The sequence below is a fragment of the Zootoca vivipara genome, chromosome 5 (assembly GCF_963506605.1).
Source record: "Zootoca vivipara chromosome 5, rZooViv1.1, whole genome shotgun sequence".
Classification (NCBI taxonomy): domain Eukaryota; kingdom Metazoa; phylum Chordata; class Lepidosauria; order Squamata; family Lacertidae; genus Zootoca; species Zootoca vivipara.
The window spans coordinates 93,608,914-93,627,670 of NC_083280.1; the positions used below are offsets into that span (position 1 = coordinate 93,608,914).

General features: G+C 42.6%; 1 protein-coding gene and 1 long non-coding RNA gene across 4 annotated transcripts in view; one reads left to right on the forward strand and one right to left on the reverse strand.

Annotated features, from left to right (window-relative positions):
• The first annotated feature begins 12,990 nt into the window (after positions 1-12,990).
• Positions 12,991-17,234, forward strand: LOC132592186 (uncharacterized). Its single transcript, XR_009557652.1, has 2 exons — positions 12,991-14,698; positions 14,951-17,234. It is a non-coding gene; the product is annotated as an uncharacterized LOC132592186 (long non-coding RNA).
• The window catches only part of ARFGAP3 (ADP ribosylation factor GTPase activating protein 3), a 32,647-nt gene continuing 30,489 nt past the window's right edge, over positions 16,600-18,757 (reverse strand). For all 3 annotated transcript variants that reach the window (XM_035137643.2, XM_035137641.2, XM_035137639.2), the window contains one exon: positions 16,600-18,146. In XM_035137643.2, the coding sequence (XP_034993534.1) occupies positions 18,129-18,146 (18 nt within the window). In that variant the 3' untranslated portion in view covers positions 16,600-18,128. The remainder of the gene's footprint in view (positions 18,147-18,757) is intronic.

Sequence of the window (18,757 nt, forward strand, 5' to 3'; positions counted from 1 at the left end):
TTTGTGCTTTGCTTATTATTTCCTCCTCTTTTTATGGTGTGTTTCTGCCCTTGAAAGTTGTTGATTAACCAACACATGCAATGTTGGCCTGCCACCTGTATTTATGGTACTGTTATCACTAGATTGAAATATCCTGTATGGATTTAATAAATAACAGTGCGAGGGTGGACTTCGACAGGTGGATGAATTTGCTGTTGACTCTGCGGGGCAGTTAACATCCTTAAAATGAATACCCTGCCCTATAAAATTTTAGGGCCAGAGGGTGCAGCTTTTGGCCACGATGGCATGGCTCTCCTTCTTCATTCCATAAAAGGGTTGTTTGATATTGCATTAAAAAAATTAAATAACGACAGTGAAATTGTCTTCCCAAAGCTGGGAATATGTCAGTGTCTACCAGTAGAATCCAGCAACAGTAGTTTATTTGACTGAGCAGAAAAACAAAACTACAGTGCAGAATTCACGGATCTTACTGCCACATGAGAGTCCCTAGGTCAGCTGGCTTGAAAGGGGAATTAGGCAAATACATAGATAAGAGGTCTACACATGGCAGTCAGCCATGATAGCTAAGTGAGTGATCCTTGTACAGAGGCAGTAAACCAGTTAACTGGATGAACTATGGTCTTTAGGCAAGGTTTGTAAGTTTCCCAGAAACATTTGGCTGGTCCCTGTTGAAAACTGGGTCCTGCCCTGTATACGTATGTCATTGGTCTGATCCAGCAGGGCTCGTCTTCTGTGCTTAACAGTCTTGGAGAGAATCTAGAAGCATATTTTCTTTCAGCCCAACGTGTGGTTTACATAACTCCCCTGGAAAACCTCTCAGCACTTCTAAACATTCTTTTAACTTTTCTGAAAATTCCTGCCAGTGTTCTGCCTAGGAAGAAATTTCCAGATACTGTATTACAGGCACGTCCAACAGGTAGATCCTGATCTACCAGTAGATCACTGGACATCTGTGGTAGAGCACTGGTAGATCACTGGCTCCCCCCAAAGAAGCTCAACAACCTTGGGTCCCCTAAAAAAAGCTCATTTTTTTGCCCTGCACCCCCCAAAAACGGAGCTTTCCCCATCCCTAAAAAAGCTCAACAACTTTGACCTGTACCCCCAAAAAGGGGGTAGATCACTGCCAGTCTTTAACTCTGTAAGTAGATCACAGTCTCTTGGGAGTTGGCCACCCCTGTTGTATTACATCAATTTTTTTCTACAGATCAAGGCTGTACACCTTGTGGCCACTAATCTCATTGCAGCTCATTGAGGACTTGATAAACTGCTTGTGTCCGGTCCTCACTGTGCCACATGCATGAGCCTGTCAAGCCATGAGTGATGGCTGGTGGGCAAGGTTTGGCTTGTTGAGATCCAAGTTGCACAAGGATGCTGTTATGTAGCCCTATATTACAATGCATCTCTACATTCCGCCCATGAAGAGGCAGTGCTGTGCCCACTCATGAAGTAGGGTGGGGGGAACTATCCTGGTATTTGATAACTAACACCCTGCTTGAGAGGGTGGCAGCTGGTTTCAAGCAATCTTGCAGGAAACCAGAAATCCTGATCCATTTCCTTTTGGCTTTGGCCTTGGTCATCCTAATGGATTACATTTATTGGGAGATGGAGAGAGGAAGGCATAGTGTCATAGAGTTGGAAGGGACCCTGAGTGTCATCTATTCCAACCCCTGCAGGAATCTCCCTTAAAGCATCCGTGACAGATGACCACTCAACCTCTGCTTAAACCTCAAATGAAGTCCACCACCTCCCGAGGGAGTCTGCTCCACTGTCAAACAGCTCTTACTGTCTGAAAGTTCTTCCTGATGCTTAGTCAAAATCTTATTTCTTGTAACTTGAAGTCATTGGTTCAAGTCCTATCCTCCAGCGCAGAAGAAAACAAGCTAGTTCCATCTTTCATGTGACAGCCCTTCAGATAGCTGAAGATGGCTATCATATCTTCTCTCTGTCTCCTCTTTTCCAGGCTAAACATACCCAGCTCCTTCAACCGTTTCTTATAAGGCTTAGTTTCCATCCTGTCAACACCTTCCAGCCTGTCAACATTCTTCATAAACCGTGGTGTCCAGAATTGGACATAGTATTCCAGGTGTGGCCTGACCAAGGCAGAATACAGTGTGACTATTACTTCCCTTGATCTGGACACTATATATCTGTTGATGCAGCCTAGAATAGCACTCGCCTTTTTCTGCTGCTGCACCACACTGTGAACTCATGTGTTACCATCTTACTTTTGCTCAATCTGTCCATAGCTTTTGCTATCATAGAGCATGTTATCTTGCTGGACCAGCCTGGTGAGTTGGGAGCAACAAGGTCTATGTTAACATAGGTCTGCTCCTACCGTACTTACAGAGAGGCTGGGCCACTATAGCTCATCCCATTGACAGCTGTTGTTTTTTGTAGGGCTGGAAAGAAAGGAGAGGTCTGTCACGTACTCCAGAATCCATGGTTGGAGAAATCAGATAGAAGAATACACTGATACAACTTTGTGCAGTTTTTTAGCCAAAGTTTAATTCAAAGACAAAAATAATTTTGTTTCCCTAGCCTCTGTGAAAAACCACATAATAGCTTTATTGGCATACATTCACCAATGGAGATTTGAGAGGGTTAATGTGGTGCCAGACAATTTTGACCACGAGGAGGAGATAAAGTTGAGACGCATTAATTCTCAAACATCATAAAAACTGCTGTGCTCCCGGGGGCGAGACTGCCAATAAATGAAGAATGAAGTAGTTGTGCTATACTGTATGGGGAAACAAAGAGGGCAGAAATTGCCAGGGAGTGGGCTCTGTGGGCCTTGGGAGATCTCAGATGATGCCAGACAAATGGGTGCCCGGCATTTGCAACAACATCCCAAATCTCCTGTCAGAGCTAGGCTGGGCACCAGGCAGCCGAACTGGATCTGGGCTTTGTGTTCTCCATTCCTGAAGTCAGCTGTTGGAGCTAGCAAACAATACAGCTGTGCGAAGCTTCTGCCCTGTTTACCAGCAAGGTCAGGAAACCAGGACTTAACTGGGGCTAATGGGAGTGAGAGTCCAACAACCCCTACCCACCCACCCGCTTCAAGGCTCTTTCTAAACCAATTCTGAATGTTGCTTTAAATACAAACAAAATAAATAAAAAATATTCCTTCCAGTAGCACATTAGAGACCAACTAAGTTTGTCATTGGCATGAGCTTTCGTGTACATGCCTGCTTCTTCAGATACACTGAAACAGAAGTCACCAGAGATAAGAATCCTATGTCTCTGTTCATTCCAGGACATTCTATACAAGATCTCAAAGCAGCTGTTTTATTACAGAAAAATTTCAGAAACAAACTGGAAAGAAAAGTTGCTGAATTGCAACTCATTAGCAAGCTTAAAACCATGGAATGAACAGAGACATAGGATTCTTATCTCATTATACATGATCAAGCTTTCCTTAGCACCTCAGCCCTTGCTTCCCCCCCGCAAGACCAATTGCAGTCATTAACAGTCGTTAACAGTCATCTACAGGTTTACCACTCCTATCAGCCCATCACCCATTCCCATCACCCCCACCCCCCACCCTCTGAGTATACATAAGGGTCTGGTGACTTCTGTTTCAGTGTATCTGATGAAGTGTGCATGCACACGAAAGCTCATACCAAAATAAAAACTTAGTTGGTCTTTAAGGTGCTACTGAAGGAATTTTTTTATTCTGCTGAGGACTGTTAACAACTGCAATTGGTCTTACAGGAAAAAGCAGGGGGGTGGCTAAAAATAGCTTTATCGTGTATAATGAGATAAGAATCCAATGTCTCTATTCAGACCAGGTCTCTCTATGGTTTTAAGTTTGGTAATAAGTTGCAATTCAGCAACTTCTCTTTCCAGTCTGTTTCTGAAATTTTTCTGCAATAAGACAGCTACTTTGAGATCTTGTATAGAATGTCCTGGGAGATTGAAGTGTTCTCCTACTGGTTTCTCTGTCTTGTAATTCCTGATGTCAGATTTATGTCCAATTATCCTTTGGCGTAGGGTTTGGCCTGTTTGTCCAATATAGAGAGCGGAAGGGCACTGTTGGCATTTGATGGCATACATAATGTTAGAAGATGAGCAATTAAATAGTCCTGAGATGGTATGTTGGATGTTGTTGGGGCCAATCTCTAAGGCAGTTGGTCTCTAAGGTGCTACTGGAAGGATTTTTTTTATTTTGTTTCGACTACGGCAGACCAACACGGCTTCCTACCTGTAGCTTTAAGTACAGAATGTGCAGAGCTCTCTCCATCTATTTATTTTCTCTCTCCTCAGGGCAGAGGAAATGGTTCCTCAAGGAGGCACAAAACACCCAGGACCATAGCTGCCAAGTTTTCCCTTTTCTCGCGAGGAAGCCTATTCAGCATAAGGGAATTTCCCTTTAAAAAAGGGAGAACTTGGCAGCTATGCCCAGGACCCATCGAGCAGCTGTTTTATTTTGTTAAAAGGTTTGTTTGTTTTTAAAGAACATTTCCTTGTCAAAAACACACACATAAAAACCACAGGAAACCAGCTGGTCCTGTTAAAGGAAACCAGCTGGAAATCAGGAACCCATCAGGAAACCAGCTGGTCCTGTTAAAGGCTTCCCTGTGGAACTCCCTTCCAGTGCTGGGAAGATGCTCCAGGGCAAATGTTCTAACACTGGTTAACACTGGTTAGGAATGAAATGCAGGCTTCTGAGTAACAAGGTCTGGAATAAGCAAGCACATCCACTGCAAACACACATTTATTAGAGTACAAATAAGGGATTATTTGGTAGGGGAACAACCTACCATATTCTTGTAAAGAAGCTGGTAGAATGCAGGCTAGACAATGCTACCATTCAGTGGATTTGTAACTGGCTGACTGACCGAACCCAAAGGGTGCTCATCAATGGCTCCTCTTCATCCCGGAGAGAAGTGACTAGTGGGGTGCCACAGAGTTCTGTCTTGGGCCCAGTCTTATTCAACATCTTTATCAATGACTTGGATGATGGGCTTGAGGGCATCCTGAGCAAGTTTGCAGATGACACCAAATTGGGAGGGGTGGCTAATACCCCAGAGGACAGAATCACACTTCAGATTGACCTTAACAGATTAGACAACTGGGCCAAAGCAAACAAGATGAATTTTAACAAGGAGAAATGTAAGGTACTACACCTGGGCAAAAAAAATGAAAGGCACAAATACAGGATGGGAGACACCTGGCTTGAGAGCAGTACATGTGAAAAGGATCTAGGAGTCCTGGTAGACCACAAACTTGACATGAGTCAACAGTGTGATGCAGCAGCTAAAAAAGCCAATGCAATTCTGGGCTGCATCAATAGGAGCATAGCGTCTAGATCAAGGGAAGTAATAGTACCACTGTATTCTGCTCTGGTCAGACCTCACCTAGAATACCGTGTCCAGTTCTGGGCATCACAGTTTAAGAAGGATACTGACAAGCTGGAACGTGTCCACAAGAGGGCAACCAAAATGGTCAAAGGCCTGGAAACGATGCCTTATGAGGAACGGATTAGGAAGCTGGGTATGTTTAGCCTGGAGAAGAGAAGGTTAAGGGGTGATATGATAGCCATGTTCAAATATATGAAAGGATGTCATATAGAGGAGGGTGAAAGGTTGTTTTCTGCTGCTCCAGAGAAGCGGACACGGAACAATGGATTCAAACTACAAGAAAGAAGATTCCACCTAAACATTAGGAAGAACTTCCTGACAGTAAGAGCTGTTCGACAGTGGAATTTGCTACCAAGGAGTGTGGTGCAGTCTCCTTCTTTGGAGGTCTTTAAGCAGAGGCTTGACAGCCATATGTCAAGAATGCTTTGATGGTGTTTCTTGCTCGGCAGGGGGTTGGACTGGATGGCCCTTGTGGTCTCTTCCAACTCTATGATTCTATGAACCTTCTCCTGATGGTCACATACCCAGTGGATGGAGATGCATCTGAATTCTCCTCACCTATTATACCAGATGTCTGGCAGGCTTTGTATCCTTACATTTGATCTGAGGAGCGGTCTTAGTATTTTGGCTCTTTTATCATAGCAGAATTTCTGTTTTGTTTTCCATCAAACCAGCCTGCTTTCAACTGGTGATGATCTGTTGCTCTTGGCTTCCAGAGGGAGTCTTTGGCAGGGATCCTGGAGTTGAGCCTTCTGCTCATTAGCCTTTCAGCAGGCGAGTCTTCCGATTCCATGCCTGTGTTGCAGTAGTTCAGCAACCCAGTATATGGATCTTTTCCTTGGCCTTAGTACGTATCTGCTTTGCTATTTGTATGTATTTCTCTGTATGAGTGAAACCCCACTCCTTTGTAAATTTGCAGAATTCTTCGGAGAACAATTCTTCACAAAAGCCATGCCATCAGAGTGTTGCCTTTGCCTAGTTTATGAGATTATTAAATTTTAAAGAAAATCAGTCATTTCAAAGTAGTGGCTGTAATAACAATAACAATTTATTATTTATACCCTGCCCATCTGGTGAGGTTTCCCCAGCCACTCTGGGCGACTTCCAACAAAATATTAAAATACAACAGTCCATCAAACATTAAAAGCTTCCCTAAACAGGGCTGCCTTCAGATGTCTTCTAAAAGTCTGGTAGTTGTTTTTCTCTTTGACATCTGGTGGGAGGGCGTTCCACAGGGCGGGTGCTACTACCGAGAAGGCCCTCTGCCTGGTTCCCTGTAACTTGGCTTCTCGCAGCGAGGGAACCGCCAGAAGGCCCTCGGCGCTAGACCTCAGTGTCTGGGGAGAACGATGGATGGAGACACTCCTTCAGGTATACTAGACCGAGGCCGTTTAGGGCTTTAAAGGTCAGCACCAACACTTTGAATTGTGCTGGGAAACGTAAAAGGTAAAGGGATCCCTGACCATTAGGTCCAGTCGTGGATGACTCTGGGGTTGCGGTGCTCATCCCGCTTTACTGGCCAAGGGAGCCGGCGTACAGCTTCTGGGTCATGTGGCCAGCATGACTAAGCTGCTTCTGGCGAACCAGAGCAGCACACGGAAATGCCGTTTACCTTCTTGGAGCGGTACCTATTTATCTACTTGCACTTTGACATGCTTTCGAACTGCTAGGTTGGCAGGAGCAAGGACCAAGCAATGGGAGCTCACCCCGTTGCAGGGATTTGAACCGCTGACCTTCTGATTGGCAAGCCCTAAGCTCAGTGGTTTAGACCACAGCGCCACCCGCGTCGAAAACGTACTGGGAGCCAATGTAGGTCTTTCAAGACTGGTGTTATGTGGTCTCGGCAGCCGCTCCCAGTTAATAATCAGCCATCGGCGAAGTGATGCCTTCTTTCCACTTCTGTAGCCAGAAGTGCTGCCAGGGTCTGCTAGGCCTCATCAAATTATCATGGGATCTTGGCTGTTCGGTTTTTGGTGCTTTGTGCAAGTGCCACAGTTTTTAACCATCTTCTATGTTTGTGCATTCATGCCAGGGCAGTAGTGGATGCCCTCTCCTCTTTTGAAGGCAGAGCATTTTCTACTGTTAGTTCCATCTTCTCATTCCAGAAATCGCTTATGGTCAAAGGAACTTGATGCCCATGGACAGGCCATCCTGCACTTGTGGTTTCTTTCAATACAGACATTGCCTCATCTCTCTCTGGTTTCTTCCAGTTGGTTTGTGGGTGCAAGAGATGCTGTAACATCAGGCGCAGCTTTTCTTCTAAGTCTTCCTCCTCTTTGGCATTTTTCTACACAGTTGTGTGAAAGCAGATCGTCTGGAGGGACGGCTTTCCCAGGCTTGCATGTTACTTTTAAATGGTACCATTAAAAAGTTACGTTTGTGCTCTGTAGTGTTGGTGGAGCAGAGGCTAGAGGTTACTTTAGGATGCTTTTCGGGATTTGTGGTCAGTTTCTGCAGTTACAAAACACCCACAGATGAAACTTCTGACACCTAGCAAAAATAGCAATTAGTTCATTTTCCATTTGGCCCTGATTCTCCTGAGGATGTTGATGCTTCGGTAGCATATGCCCCCCAGGGCTATTCCAACTGCTTCTTGTGAGGCATCTACCTGTAGTGTAATTTTAATCATAATATTTCAGTTTTGTTTCTTGGGCGATAGCTTCTTTCATGTTCGAAAGTGTCATCTTGACACTCTTGTCCCAGTGGTAATTCACTGCCTTTTTCCTTTAAGGGGACTGTGATTTTTGTGAGCCTCAGAATGAACTTTGATAGGCATGACACCACTCCAAACATAGCTGCTAGTTCTTTTAGGGATTATGGCATGGTGTTTCCTGCTTGGCAGGGGATTGGACTGGATGGCCCTTGTGGTCTCTTCCAACTCTATGATTCTATGATTGTTATTCTTCTTCTTTTTTGGTTTTTGTATTTTCTTTTTTTGTTTTTCATTGATTGTATTTTGCATTTTTTCATTCTTATAAAATGAATAAATATTATATGGGGGGGAATTTAATTTGTAAACCACCCAGAGGGCACAGATGATCAGGTGGCACAGAATAACAAACAATAGCCAACAACAACTAATTAACACAGTTTACTTGAAGGATCATCTTACCACATCTGTACCCAACTGACCATTTCCATCGGCAGAGCTGACACTTTTACAGGTCCCACATTATGTTCATTCCGCACTTGCAAGAAATTGCTGTTTTAGTGTGGCTGCAACTGCACTCTGGATCCCGATGACTATTGAGAGCAAGAAGGGTGTTGGATTTTTTGAATAGCCAAGTTACTTTAGAGCCGGTCTAATGTAAATACTGTCTGTTTAAGAGAAACAGGTGCCGGTGTTTCTGTTAATTGGTCACAGGCGTGGGCTCTGCTCCTTGTATATAAGGCTCTGCCAGTTAGATCTTTCAGTTTGATTCATCTCGTAGCAGATCACTCTCTCAGTTTAAGAGATTCCTTAGTTGAATCTTAGTATGATTGCTTAGTTATAATGCTAGAATGCTGTTAATTCTCGGGTAGTTTAATGGGAGGTTTGTGGGAGGTTTTGAATGTGGGTAGATAACATTGCTAAGAGAGAAAGCATTTATCTTTAGTTTAAAGTCTATTTAGAGTCAGTTTGTTTTTCAGTTAAAGAAACCCAACAGTTTGTATTTTCTTCTGTATGCTTTTACAAGTGTGCAGCTAGTAAGGGGTTTCATAGAAGGGAGATAATTCCCTACGCTCTTGGTGGTGTTTTCTTAGCCAGGTCAACTTCTGACTGCGTATACTCTGCGTGAAGCGTACTTTAAAGGGCCGCTGTAAAACTGGGATATATGATTTAGGTTAAGCAGGTTTCAATATCCAGTTTTCTCCAATATTATTCTTATCATATAAATATATATATATGTATTCCAAAAAAGGGGTCCTCATTGCACCCTTTTTAACATCTGCTTTACAAAAAAACAAAACAAAGTTTAGACAAGCCTACCAAGACATGCAATTTCACTACGTATATTGTTTTTTAAACTTTGATCATTTTAGTTTATGCACTTGCTTTTGAAGTTTTGCTGATTTTATTAGTATTCCCTTATTAATATTTTATATCATTTTATGTTATCTGCTTAGAATGTTGCTCTTATTAAGTGGTGTATCAATCTTGTTAATTGATTTGGGGCATCACATGTCAAGGCAGTTTCTCAAAGGTGGGAGGCAGGTGAAGTTGTGGCTGTCTGTCAACACTAGAATCCGTTTGCAAATAGCTTGTATTAAACCACCACAAAGAAGGTCCTGTCCTGGTGAGGGACAGGACCTGGGACTTCCCCAGATTAAATTAATCATTTGGGCATCTTCATATGAGAGACGATGGTGTGGAAAGATAGATGAGAGAGAGAGAGAGAGAGAGAGAGAGAGAGAGAGAGAGAGAGAGAGAGAGAGAGAGAGAGAGAGAGAGAGAGAGAGAGAGAGAACATTATAAAAGGGAAATAAACTGTGTAATAAAGAAGAATAGTTTAAAAGAAATACATTGCATAGCCAATATGCCTGGTGTAGTTTTGTTCTAACTGCAAATAAACAAAGGGTGCAGGTTGGCAAAAGTGTTTTGTCTTCCCATAAATATTGTTAATGTCAACGTACGCATCAATAAAGCTGTCTGCTTTTTATGTTAGGTGGAATAGCTTGTACACAATTATTAGCTAGGGAACTCCTGCACCTAATTAACAAATTAGTACCTAACTGCCCGTGTTCTACCTGAGCATGTGATTCTATATATAGTGGTACCGGTACCTCGGGTTACAAACTTAATTCATTCTGGAGGTCCGTTCTTAACCTGAAACTGTTCTTAACCTGAGGCACGCTTTCGTTAATGAGGCCTCCTGCTGCCGCCGCGTGATTTCTGTTCTCATCCTGAAGTAAAGTTCTCAACCCGAGGTACTACTTCTGGGTTAGCGGAGTTTGTAATCCAAAGTGTTTCTAATCTGAAGCGTTTGTAACCCGAGGTACCACTGTATTCAAGTAAGATAGTTTGAGGACTTATTGTATTTCATATCCAGTTATTTCCTTTACCTATGCTAAATTTAAAAAAATTTAGTGCCCTTACATTCCCAGCAAATGTGCCCCAAAGTTCGTTTGCAGCTTACATCTTCTATAAAATAAAATAAAGTTCAATTTTGTCCCAATTTCATGTGCACATATTTCTATCTCTATAGAATATTTTAGACATTTTTCTCCATAGCCCATGTCTAATGAACAGCTTTGATTTTGCTTAAATATCTGTGACAACCATTGTTCAGTATAAGCCTTTATTTTATTTCTCTTCAAAACTTGGGTCCTGCCTCTCATTTTCCATTAGTCATTTATATACAATAAGCCAATAAGCCTTTGGACATTACATTAGGCCTCATCAAAATTTCAAAAGATGTAAGAGCGTTGGATAAATTAGCAGCCATTTTATGCTGTTCAAAACTTTGGATTTTACTATTTTGGGATAAATGAAGCTGCACATTGGGTGCTTTTGTGTCTCAAAACAGGTAGAGATTTGATAAATAAATCTGGATAATTCATTATGGCAGGGTTGGAGGACTTACAGAATCATAGAGCTGGAAGGGACCCTGCAAATCAGAATCCAACCCCCTGCAGTGCAGGAATATGCGGCTGTCCACTATGGAAATCGAACCCGCAACCTTGCCATTCTGGTTTCACTGGACTATAACTCTCACCATCCCCAACCATTGGTCGTGCTGGTTTTTGCTGATGAGAGTTTGGAGTCCAGCAACATCTATTGGGTCACAGACTCCCCAGCCCTGAACTATAAGATTGTATTTCAAAATGTCATAGAATCATAGAGTTGGAAGAGACCACAAGGGCCATCCAATCCAACCCCCCGCCAAGCAGGAAACACCATCAAAGCATTCTTGACATATGCCTGTCAAGCCTCGGCTTAAAGACCTCCAAAGAAGGAGACTCCACCACACTCCTTGGTAGCAAATTCCACTGCCGAACAGCTCTTACTGTCAGGAAGTTCTTCCTAATGTTTAGGTGGAATCTTCTTTCTTGTAGCTTGAATCCATTGCTCCGTGTCCGCTTCTCTGGAGCAGCAGAAAACAATCTTTCTCCCTCCTCTGTATGACATCCTTTCATATATTTGAACATGGCTATCATATCACCCCTTAACCTTCTCTTCTCCAGGCTAAACATACCCAGCTCCCTAAGCCGTTCCTCATAAGGCATCGTTTCCAGGCCTTTGACCATTTTGGTTGCCCTCTTCTGGACACGTTCCAGCTTGTCAGTATCCTTCTTGAACTGTGGTGCCCAGAACTAGACACAGTACTCCAGGTGAGGTCTGACCAGAGCAGAATACAGTGGTACTATTACTTCCCTTGATCTAGATGCTATACTCCTATTGATGCAGCCCAGAACTGCATTGGCTTTTTTAGCTGCTGCATCACACTGTTGACTCATGTCAAGTTAGTGGTCCACCAAGACTCCTAACTAATGCCATCCTTTCCTAACTAATGCCATCCTTTCCTAACTAATGCCATCATTTCCTAACTAACTAACTAACTAACTAACTAACTAACTAACTAACTAACTAACTAACTAACTAACTAGAGGGCACAACAAAACATAGGCCAATTGAAGGACACCCAGCATGTGTCTATTACTTGCCCTGTCTATCACACTGGTGATAGGGTGCTGGGGCACCCTGGGGAGACTAGAGAAACACTCAGGGGGAGCCCGGGAGGGTCTTTTGTTAACTTGCAGCCCATCTCTTTCTGCATTTCTCTCTCTCTCTCTCTCTCTCTCTTCCTCTCTGAGAAACATTCAGGGCAGCTGGCGGGGGCAGAACAGGGAGAAACAGGTTTATTCCCCACTTATGCATGTCATGTAACGGAACCTCAGTGGAAATGGTTCCCACTGGGAAGCCACCCAAATAATGTGGATGGTCAAGGGAGCCATGGACTCAAAAAGGTTGGAAACCTCTGCTCTATCAGAGCTCCTCCTTACTTGAAAAATTTCAAGCATTTTGGTTCAACCTGAGCCATTCTGAAAGCAGGCAGTCTGGACCCATCCAGTCAAAGATCTAGGAAGTAGATCTGTTTAAGTTGCTCACTGCAATTAGAATGGCAGCATGGTATAGTGGTTAAGAGCAGTGGACCCGTAATCTGGCGAACCGGGTTCACTTCTCCACTCCTCCACATGCAGCTGCTGGGTGACCTTGGGCTAGTCCAGGCATAAGCAAACTCGGCCCTCCAGATGTTTTGGGGCTGTTCCCATCATCCCTGACCACTGGTCCTGTTAGCTAGGGATGATGGGAGTTGTAGTCCAAAAACATCTGGAGGGCTGAGTTTGCCTATGCCTGGGCTAGTCACTTTTCTGAAGTCTCTCAGCTTCACTCACCTCACAGAGTGTTTGTTGAGGACGAAGAGAAAGGAGATTGTTAGCCGCTTTGAGACTCCTTAAGGGGAGTGAAAGGCAGGATATCAAATCCAAACTCCTCCTCCTCCTCCTCTTCTTCTTCTTCTTCTTCTTCTTCTTCTTCTTCTTCTTCTTCTTCTTCTTCTTCTTCTTCTTCTTCTGTATTTGGTACCTTCTTGAAGCATACTTTGCAGGTGTGTTTAATTTTGCTATGGCGGTTTTTATTTCCAGACAGATACAGTGAGGCCCGCGGCCACACCCTTCATCTGACCGTGCCCCCCATTGAACTCAGGATTTACTTCTGAGGAGACATGGAGTGCACCGTGAAAACCTTTTGAGAAATTACTAAAGAGTGATAGCAAGAAGAATGAGAATGTAAGTATGTTTTTCATTTTTATTATGAAGATCCTGCCCAGCTTGGTGTTAGTCCTTAGTATTACCGGTAAATCCAACTCCAAACTGAATAGTAGTTAGTGACAGGGACAATTTTTGCCCCATGCATCTATAAAAGACTAAGATTGCAAAGCTATACATTTTTAAATAAAGGAGAAACAGCAAAGAGAACAAGAGCAAGGAAGAAAAAATAGACTGCCTTGGGAATCGTAAAGAAGCTGTGATGTTCCTAGCAGCCGTAATTGCAGCAATTAGAAGGAACCAAAGAAAAGGAACCAAAGAAAAGGATGCCCAAGAGGCATGAGGCTTCTCTGCTTGAGAAGGTACAGACTGTTCCTAGACGTTTCCAGGATGTATGCTGAGCAGACACAGATCTGTTTGCATATCTGTTTGTGCGCCTGCAGACACAGACTTTTACCTCTGATTTACCACAAAACTTAGAACGATCCACTTGCCAGATGATTCAAGTGGAGCAGCTATATACCTTTCTCTCATTCATTTATATCCTGCTTCTAAGCCCAGACTGATTCACAAAGTGGTTTAACATTTAAAGACCCCACTGAAGGTTTTGTATAAATGGGAACCGTTATAATATCTTGAATTGGCCAGATTCAAAGGGTTGTTTTTGTTTTGTTTGCTTCAAGAGATGGTTTTGGCAGCAGTTTTATCTGCTTGTCTGGCTATTGTTTTACTCTGGTGATCTATCAAAGGCCAAGGAAATGTTCTGCAGTTAATCTCTCTAACCAGAACACAAAATTTGTATTGTTTTCCTCAAGGAAGTACTGATTGTACGTGACTCTACCCCCCACAGCTTCCCATTTCTATGTTCAACTTTCTCATACATCCTCTAGGGAGCCTTTTGAGAACAACCAACCACATTGCTAATATTTCCCAATGCCTGCCTTTTCGGTTCACCATAAATTACACAATATGTTCCCACCCAATATTGTTCTCCACTTCTCAGTTCCCCAAGCATTAAATTTCAGAAGCAGCCTTGGTTTTCTTAGGAGACCGAAGTGTTGGGAGATTAGCACATGTAGTGTTGATGAGCATGATGTTCAAGTGACTCCGCTCCTCCCTGCAAAACTATCAATAGACAGTATCTTTGAGACTTTCAAGCAACTGTACCTTGAGATATGGGTCCTTCCACAGATGCTTCATACTCAAATACTCCATTTCCCAAGGATCCACAGGGTGAATGTCATCATCTCTGATAGCAGGGGAGAGGAGGCAAGAAAAATGTGAGGGAGATAGTGAAAGATACAGGAAACTGAATGCAGATTTCCAAAAAAAACAGCAAGGAGAGACAAGAGGGCCTTCTTAAACGAGCAATGCAAAGAAATAGAGGAAAACAATAGAATGGGGGAAACCAGAGATCTGTTCAAGAAAATTGGAGATATGAAAGGAACATTTTGTGCAAAGATTACCATACAAAGATTACCAGGACAAAAGTGGTAAGGACCTAACAGAAGCAGAAGACATCAAGAAGAGGTGGCAAGAGTACACAGAGGAATTATACCAGAAAGATATGGAGGTCTCGCACACCCCAGGTAGTGTGGAAAGGAGATTGTTAGCCTCTTCGAGACTCCTTAAGGGGAGTGAAAGGCGGGATATCAAGTCCAAACTCCTCCTCTTCTTCTTCTTCTTCTTCTTCTTCTTCTTCTTCTTCTTCTTCTTCTTCTTCTTCTTCTTCTTCTTCTTCTTCTTCTTCTTCTTCTTCTGCTGTATCTGGTATAGCCGTTCCTTCTTGAAGCAAACTTTGCAGGTGTGTTTAATTTTGCTATGGCGGTTTTTATTTCCAGACAGATATAGTGAGGCCCGGGGCCACACCCTTCGTCTGACCGTGCACCCCATTGAACTCAGAATTTACTTCTGAGGAGACATGGAGTGCACCGTGAAAACCTTTTGAGAAATTACTAGAGTGATGACAAGAAGAATGAGAATGTAAGTACGTTTTTCATTTTTATTATGATATGCCTTGGGAATTGTAAAGAAGCTGTGATGTTCCTAGCAGCCGTAATTGCAGCAAAAAGGAACCAAAGAAAAGGATGCCCAGGAGACATGAGGTTTCTCTGCTTGAGAAGGTACAGACTGTTCCTAGAAGTTTCCATGATGTATGCTGAGCAGACACAGATCTGTTTGCATGTTTGTGCACCTGCAGACACAGACTCTTACCTCTGATTTACCACAAAAATTAGAATGATCCACTTGCCTTCTCTTCTCCAGGTTAAACATACCCAGCTCCCTAAGCCGTTCCTCATAAGGCATTGTTTCCAGGCCTTTGACCATTTTGGTTGCCCTCTTCTGGACTCTTCTAGCAAGCCTGAGTTCATTCTGTGCTTTAGCTTTTCTGACTTTGTCTCTACACGTGCTGGCTATGTTTGAATTCCTTTCTGGTGATTTCCCCTTTTCCATTTTTTGTACATATCCCTTTTAAATCTTAACTCAGTTAAAAGTTCTTTAGATAGCCACCCTGGCTTCTTTAGGCACCTTCCATGTTTCCGTCACATTGGTATTGCCTGAAGTTGTGCTTTTAATATCTCCCTTTTAAAAACTCCCAACCATCATGAACTCCCTTCCCTTTTAGTATTTCTGTCCATGGGATCTCAACCAGCGTTTCCCTAAGTTTTCTGAAGTTGGCTTTCTTAAAGTCTAGGATGTGAGTCTTAGTATGCTTGGTTACTCCTTTCCGCTGAATAATAAACTCCAGAAGAGCATGGTCACTCCCACCTAATGATCCTGCCACTTCTACCCCACTAACCAGGTCATCACCATTGGTTAGGACCAGATCTAAAATGGCTGATCCTCTTGTTGCTTCCCCCACTTTCTGGACAATGGAATTGTCTGCAAGACCAGTGAGGAATCTGTTCGACCTTATGCTCTTGGCTGAGTTTGACATCCAAAAAATATCAGGATAGTTGAAATCCCCCATTACTACTATCTCACTTCCTTTTGAATGCTAGACCATCAGTTCCAGGAAGGCATCATCTGTGTCCTCAGTTCGGCTTGGGGATCTATAGGAAACTCCCACAATGAGATTACTGTTATTTTTCTCTCCCTTAATTTTGACCCAGATACTCTCAATACACAGGCCTGGAGCTGCTGGACCTTGTCTTCTAGTAGGGCAACCAACTTGCAATTGCTGCAGGTGTAGCTGCCTACATCATGCTGAGCTGTTGGCAATGGCTTCCTGTTTCTGTCATTATGCTTTAAACAAAAAGTCTCTTGGTCCTCCTGGACTAGCCACCACTATTTTCAGAGTCCATCTATCTGCTGGTGTGTTTTTGTTTTCATAAAGTCTGAACCCTGAAGAGCTTGACTCTCTTCCTCTCCCTATCTCACATGCACACACACTTTTCTGCATTCCTGACAGATAGGAATCAAAATTCATGATAATCCACACAACATGAAATTCAATCAGGCAAGAGAAAACAAAGCTTCACATGAAAGATTACAATTTATTTCTAAATTTATTGAGCAGCTGTTCGGGGCAGGGGATACAGAACTGATACAATGTAGGTTTTTTTGGTGATCTTTCAGGCCACCAAGTTTTCAATTCAGTTTATTTTTAGGAATTATGCTTCCAGGCTGTCTAAAACACAGCCACTCTTTATAAATTTGTGCACGTATTCAGTATTTTGTTCTTAGATCCCAAGATTGTGTTAAAATTCTTATGGAAGTTAACAGCACCAAGAAATTTAAACAGCCTGAGAAGAGACTGTTTGGCCCTGCAAATTTCATATGTAGATTCTCTCTCTGTATAATATATCTATTTGTGTGCATGTATTTCCTTGTACAGATAGAAACACTTTAGTCTTAATTTTATACATCATATTGATTGTTGAAAAGCACTTAAGGAGCCTACATTGAAATCCAAAAGAAAACTTAACTGTTATGAATAAATAGACCGTCAACACACAAAAGCGAGGTCCTTTAACACAGGACAGGTTGGCATAGGGAACCTCATGGCCCGTCAGGTGTTTTGGTCTACAACTCCAATCCTGCCATTGGCAATGCTGGTCGGGGAAAATGAGAGTCTAACAAGTGACAAAATCTCTGCTCTAGACAAGCCTGTTTACATTGGGGGGGGGGAATAATGCTTCAAATGCTACTTCACTTTCCAACTAGAACATAGCAATTAGCTTCCATTTTGAGACGTTCATCAGTACTGGTTTTAAACTATCAAGACATCCCGGGTACAATCCAACACGGAGTTTAAGGCACTCATCCCATTCTTAACTCTGTGTTAAATTGTGGCCTCTTCTATGGGTCTGTTTGCATGATGCACACAACACCCCCTTATTATTTCAAAGTGCTGCAAGATCAGAAACATTCCTTAGGATTGTACGTCAATCCACTCCTCCTTGCAGCTCTGGAAGGTAATGCCCCAAATCCCTTAGGTCTCCCTTACTTCAGACTTTGGAATGTATGTAGTAGCTTAAATATTTTGGTACGGAAAATCCCACCTTCGATTATCTAAGGAATCACTCTGTCTAGATACCAACTGGATAGGAAGGGCACCAGTTTCATGGCCACTCCAGTATCGCCACGTGTGGAAGGAGGTAAGCAAAAGAGCTAACTTGAGGTTACAGCCAGTGAGCTATCACAGAGAACTTCTGTAAGGTGACTAGCTTATATTATGAAAATAATCTCATGGCTTGTCTATAACAGAACGCCTTTCTTGTCTGGCTTCAGAACCAGATTCTTGGCAGTGATGATGGGGAAGCTATCCATAGCACCAAAAAGCCACAAACAGCAGAAGAGATGGCAGAAGTAAAGACAAGTCACTAGGTTAAATGAAATGTGGCTAGGAACCAGAGAGGACACATGGTAAAAACATACAGGTGTGAAATCAATTAAAACAAAATATTCTACAGCCTTCATTTAGGATTTTCACTATTATCGCTGGCAGGTGTGGTGTTTGTTTGTTTGTTTTTAAAAAGCTCTTCTGCGTATCCAAGTTCAGTTGAATACAAATGGTTAAGAACCATAACGATCCTAAAAGAGAAGGCAATGAAAAGAAATGAACATGTGCTCTCTTACAAGGAAGCAAAAATACAAGTTGCATGCACTGTTATAATCTGAAACATCACAAATCGAAATCTCTACCCAATTATTTTGTAATTTAGTGTTTAACAAATGGCCCATATACTGTAATGGATTTTGAAAATTAAGATTCAGCTTGTTTTTTAAGAATTGCTGGTTGATAGTGTCTTCCAGTACATTAGCTCCTGATACTGGTGATAAGCTACAGAAGCGAGCTTGAGAAGGAGAAGAATGAGACTTCCCAATTGCTTGCTGTAGAAAAAATCTCCCTGTGGACATGGAAATCTGTGCATTTATGGGGTCAGTTTACATTCATACTGGCAGAGATCTTCTGGACCTTAACAGATCCGAATTGTTAAGATCTGCACCCACATTTTATTTTTATTTATTTTGTCCACTTATTTATAATTGTTTACCTAAAGGGATCCAGCCTTGTTATGGAAGTGACAGAATTAAACCATCAGAGTTTAAACAAGAAGCATGCTCCGACGTCTCACATACAGGTATGTCTGCTACCGACAGAAAACTATATTAAAAAGGTGCACTTCCAATTTGAAGATGTC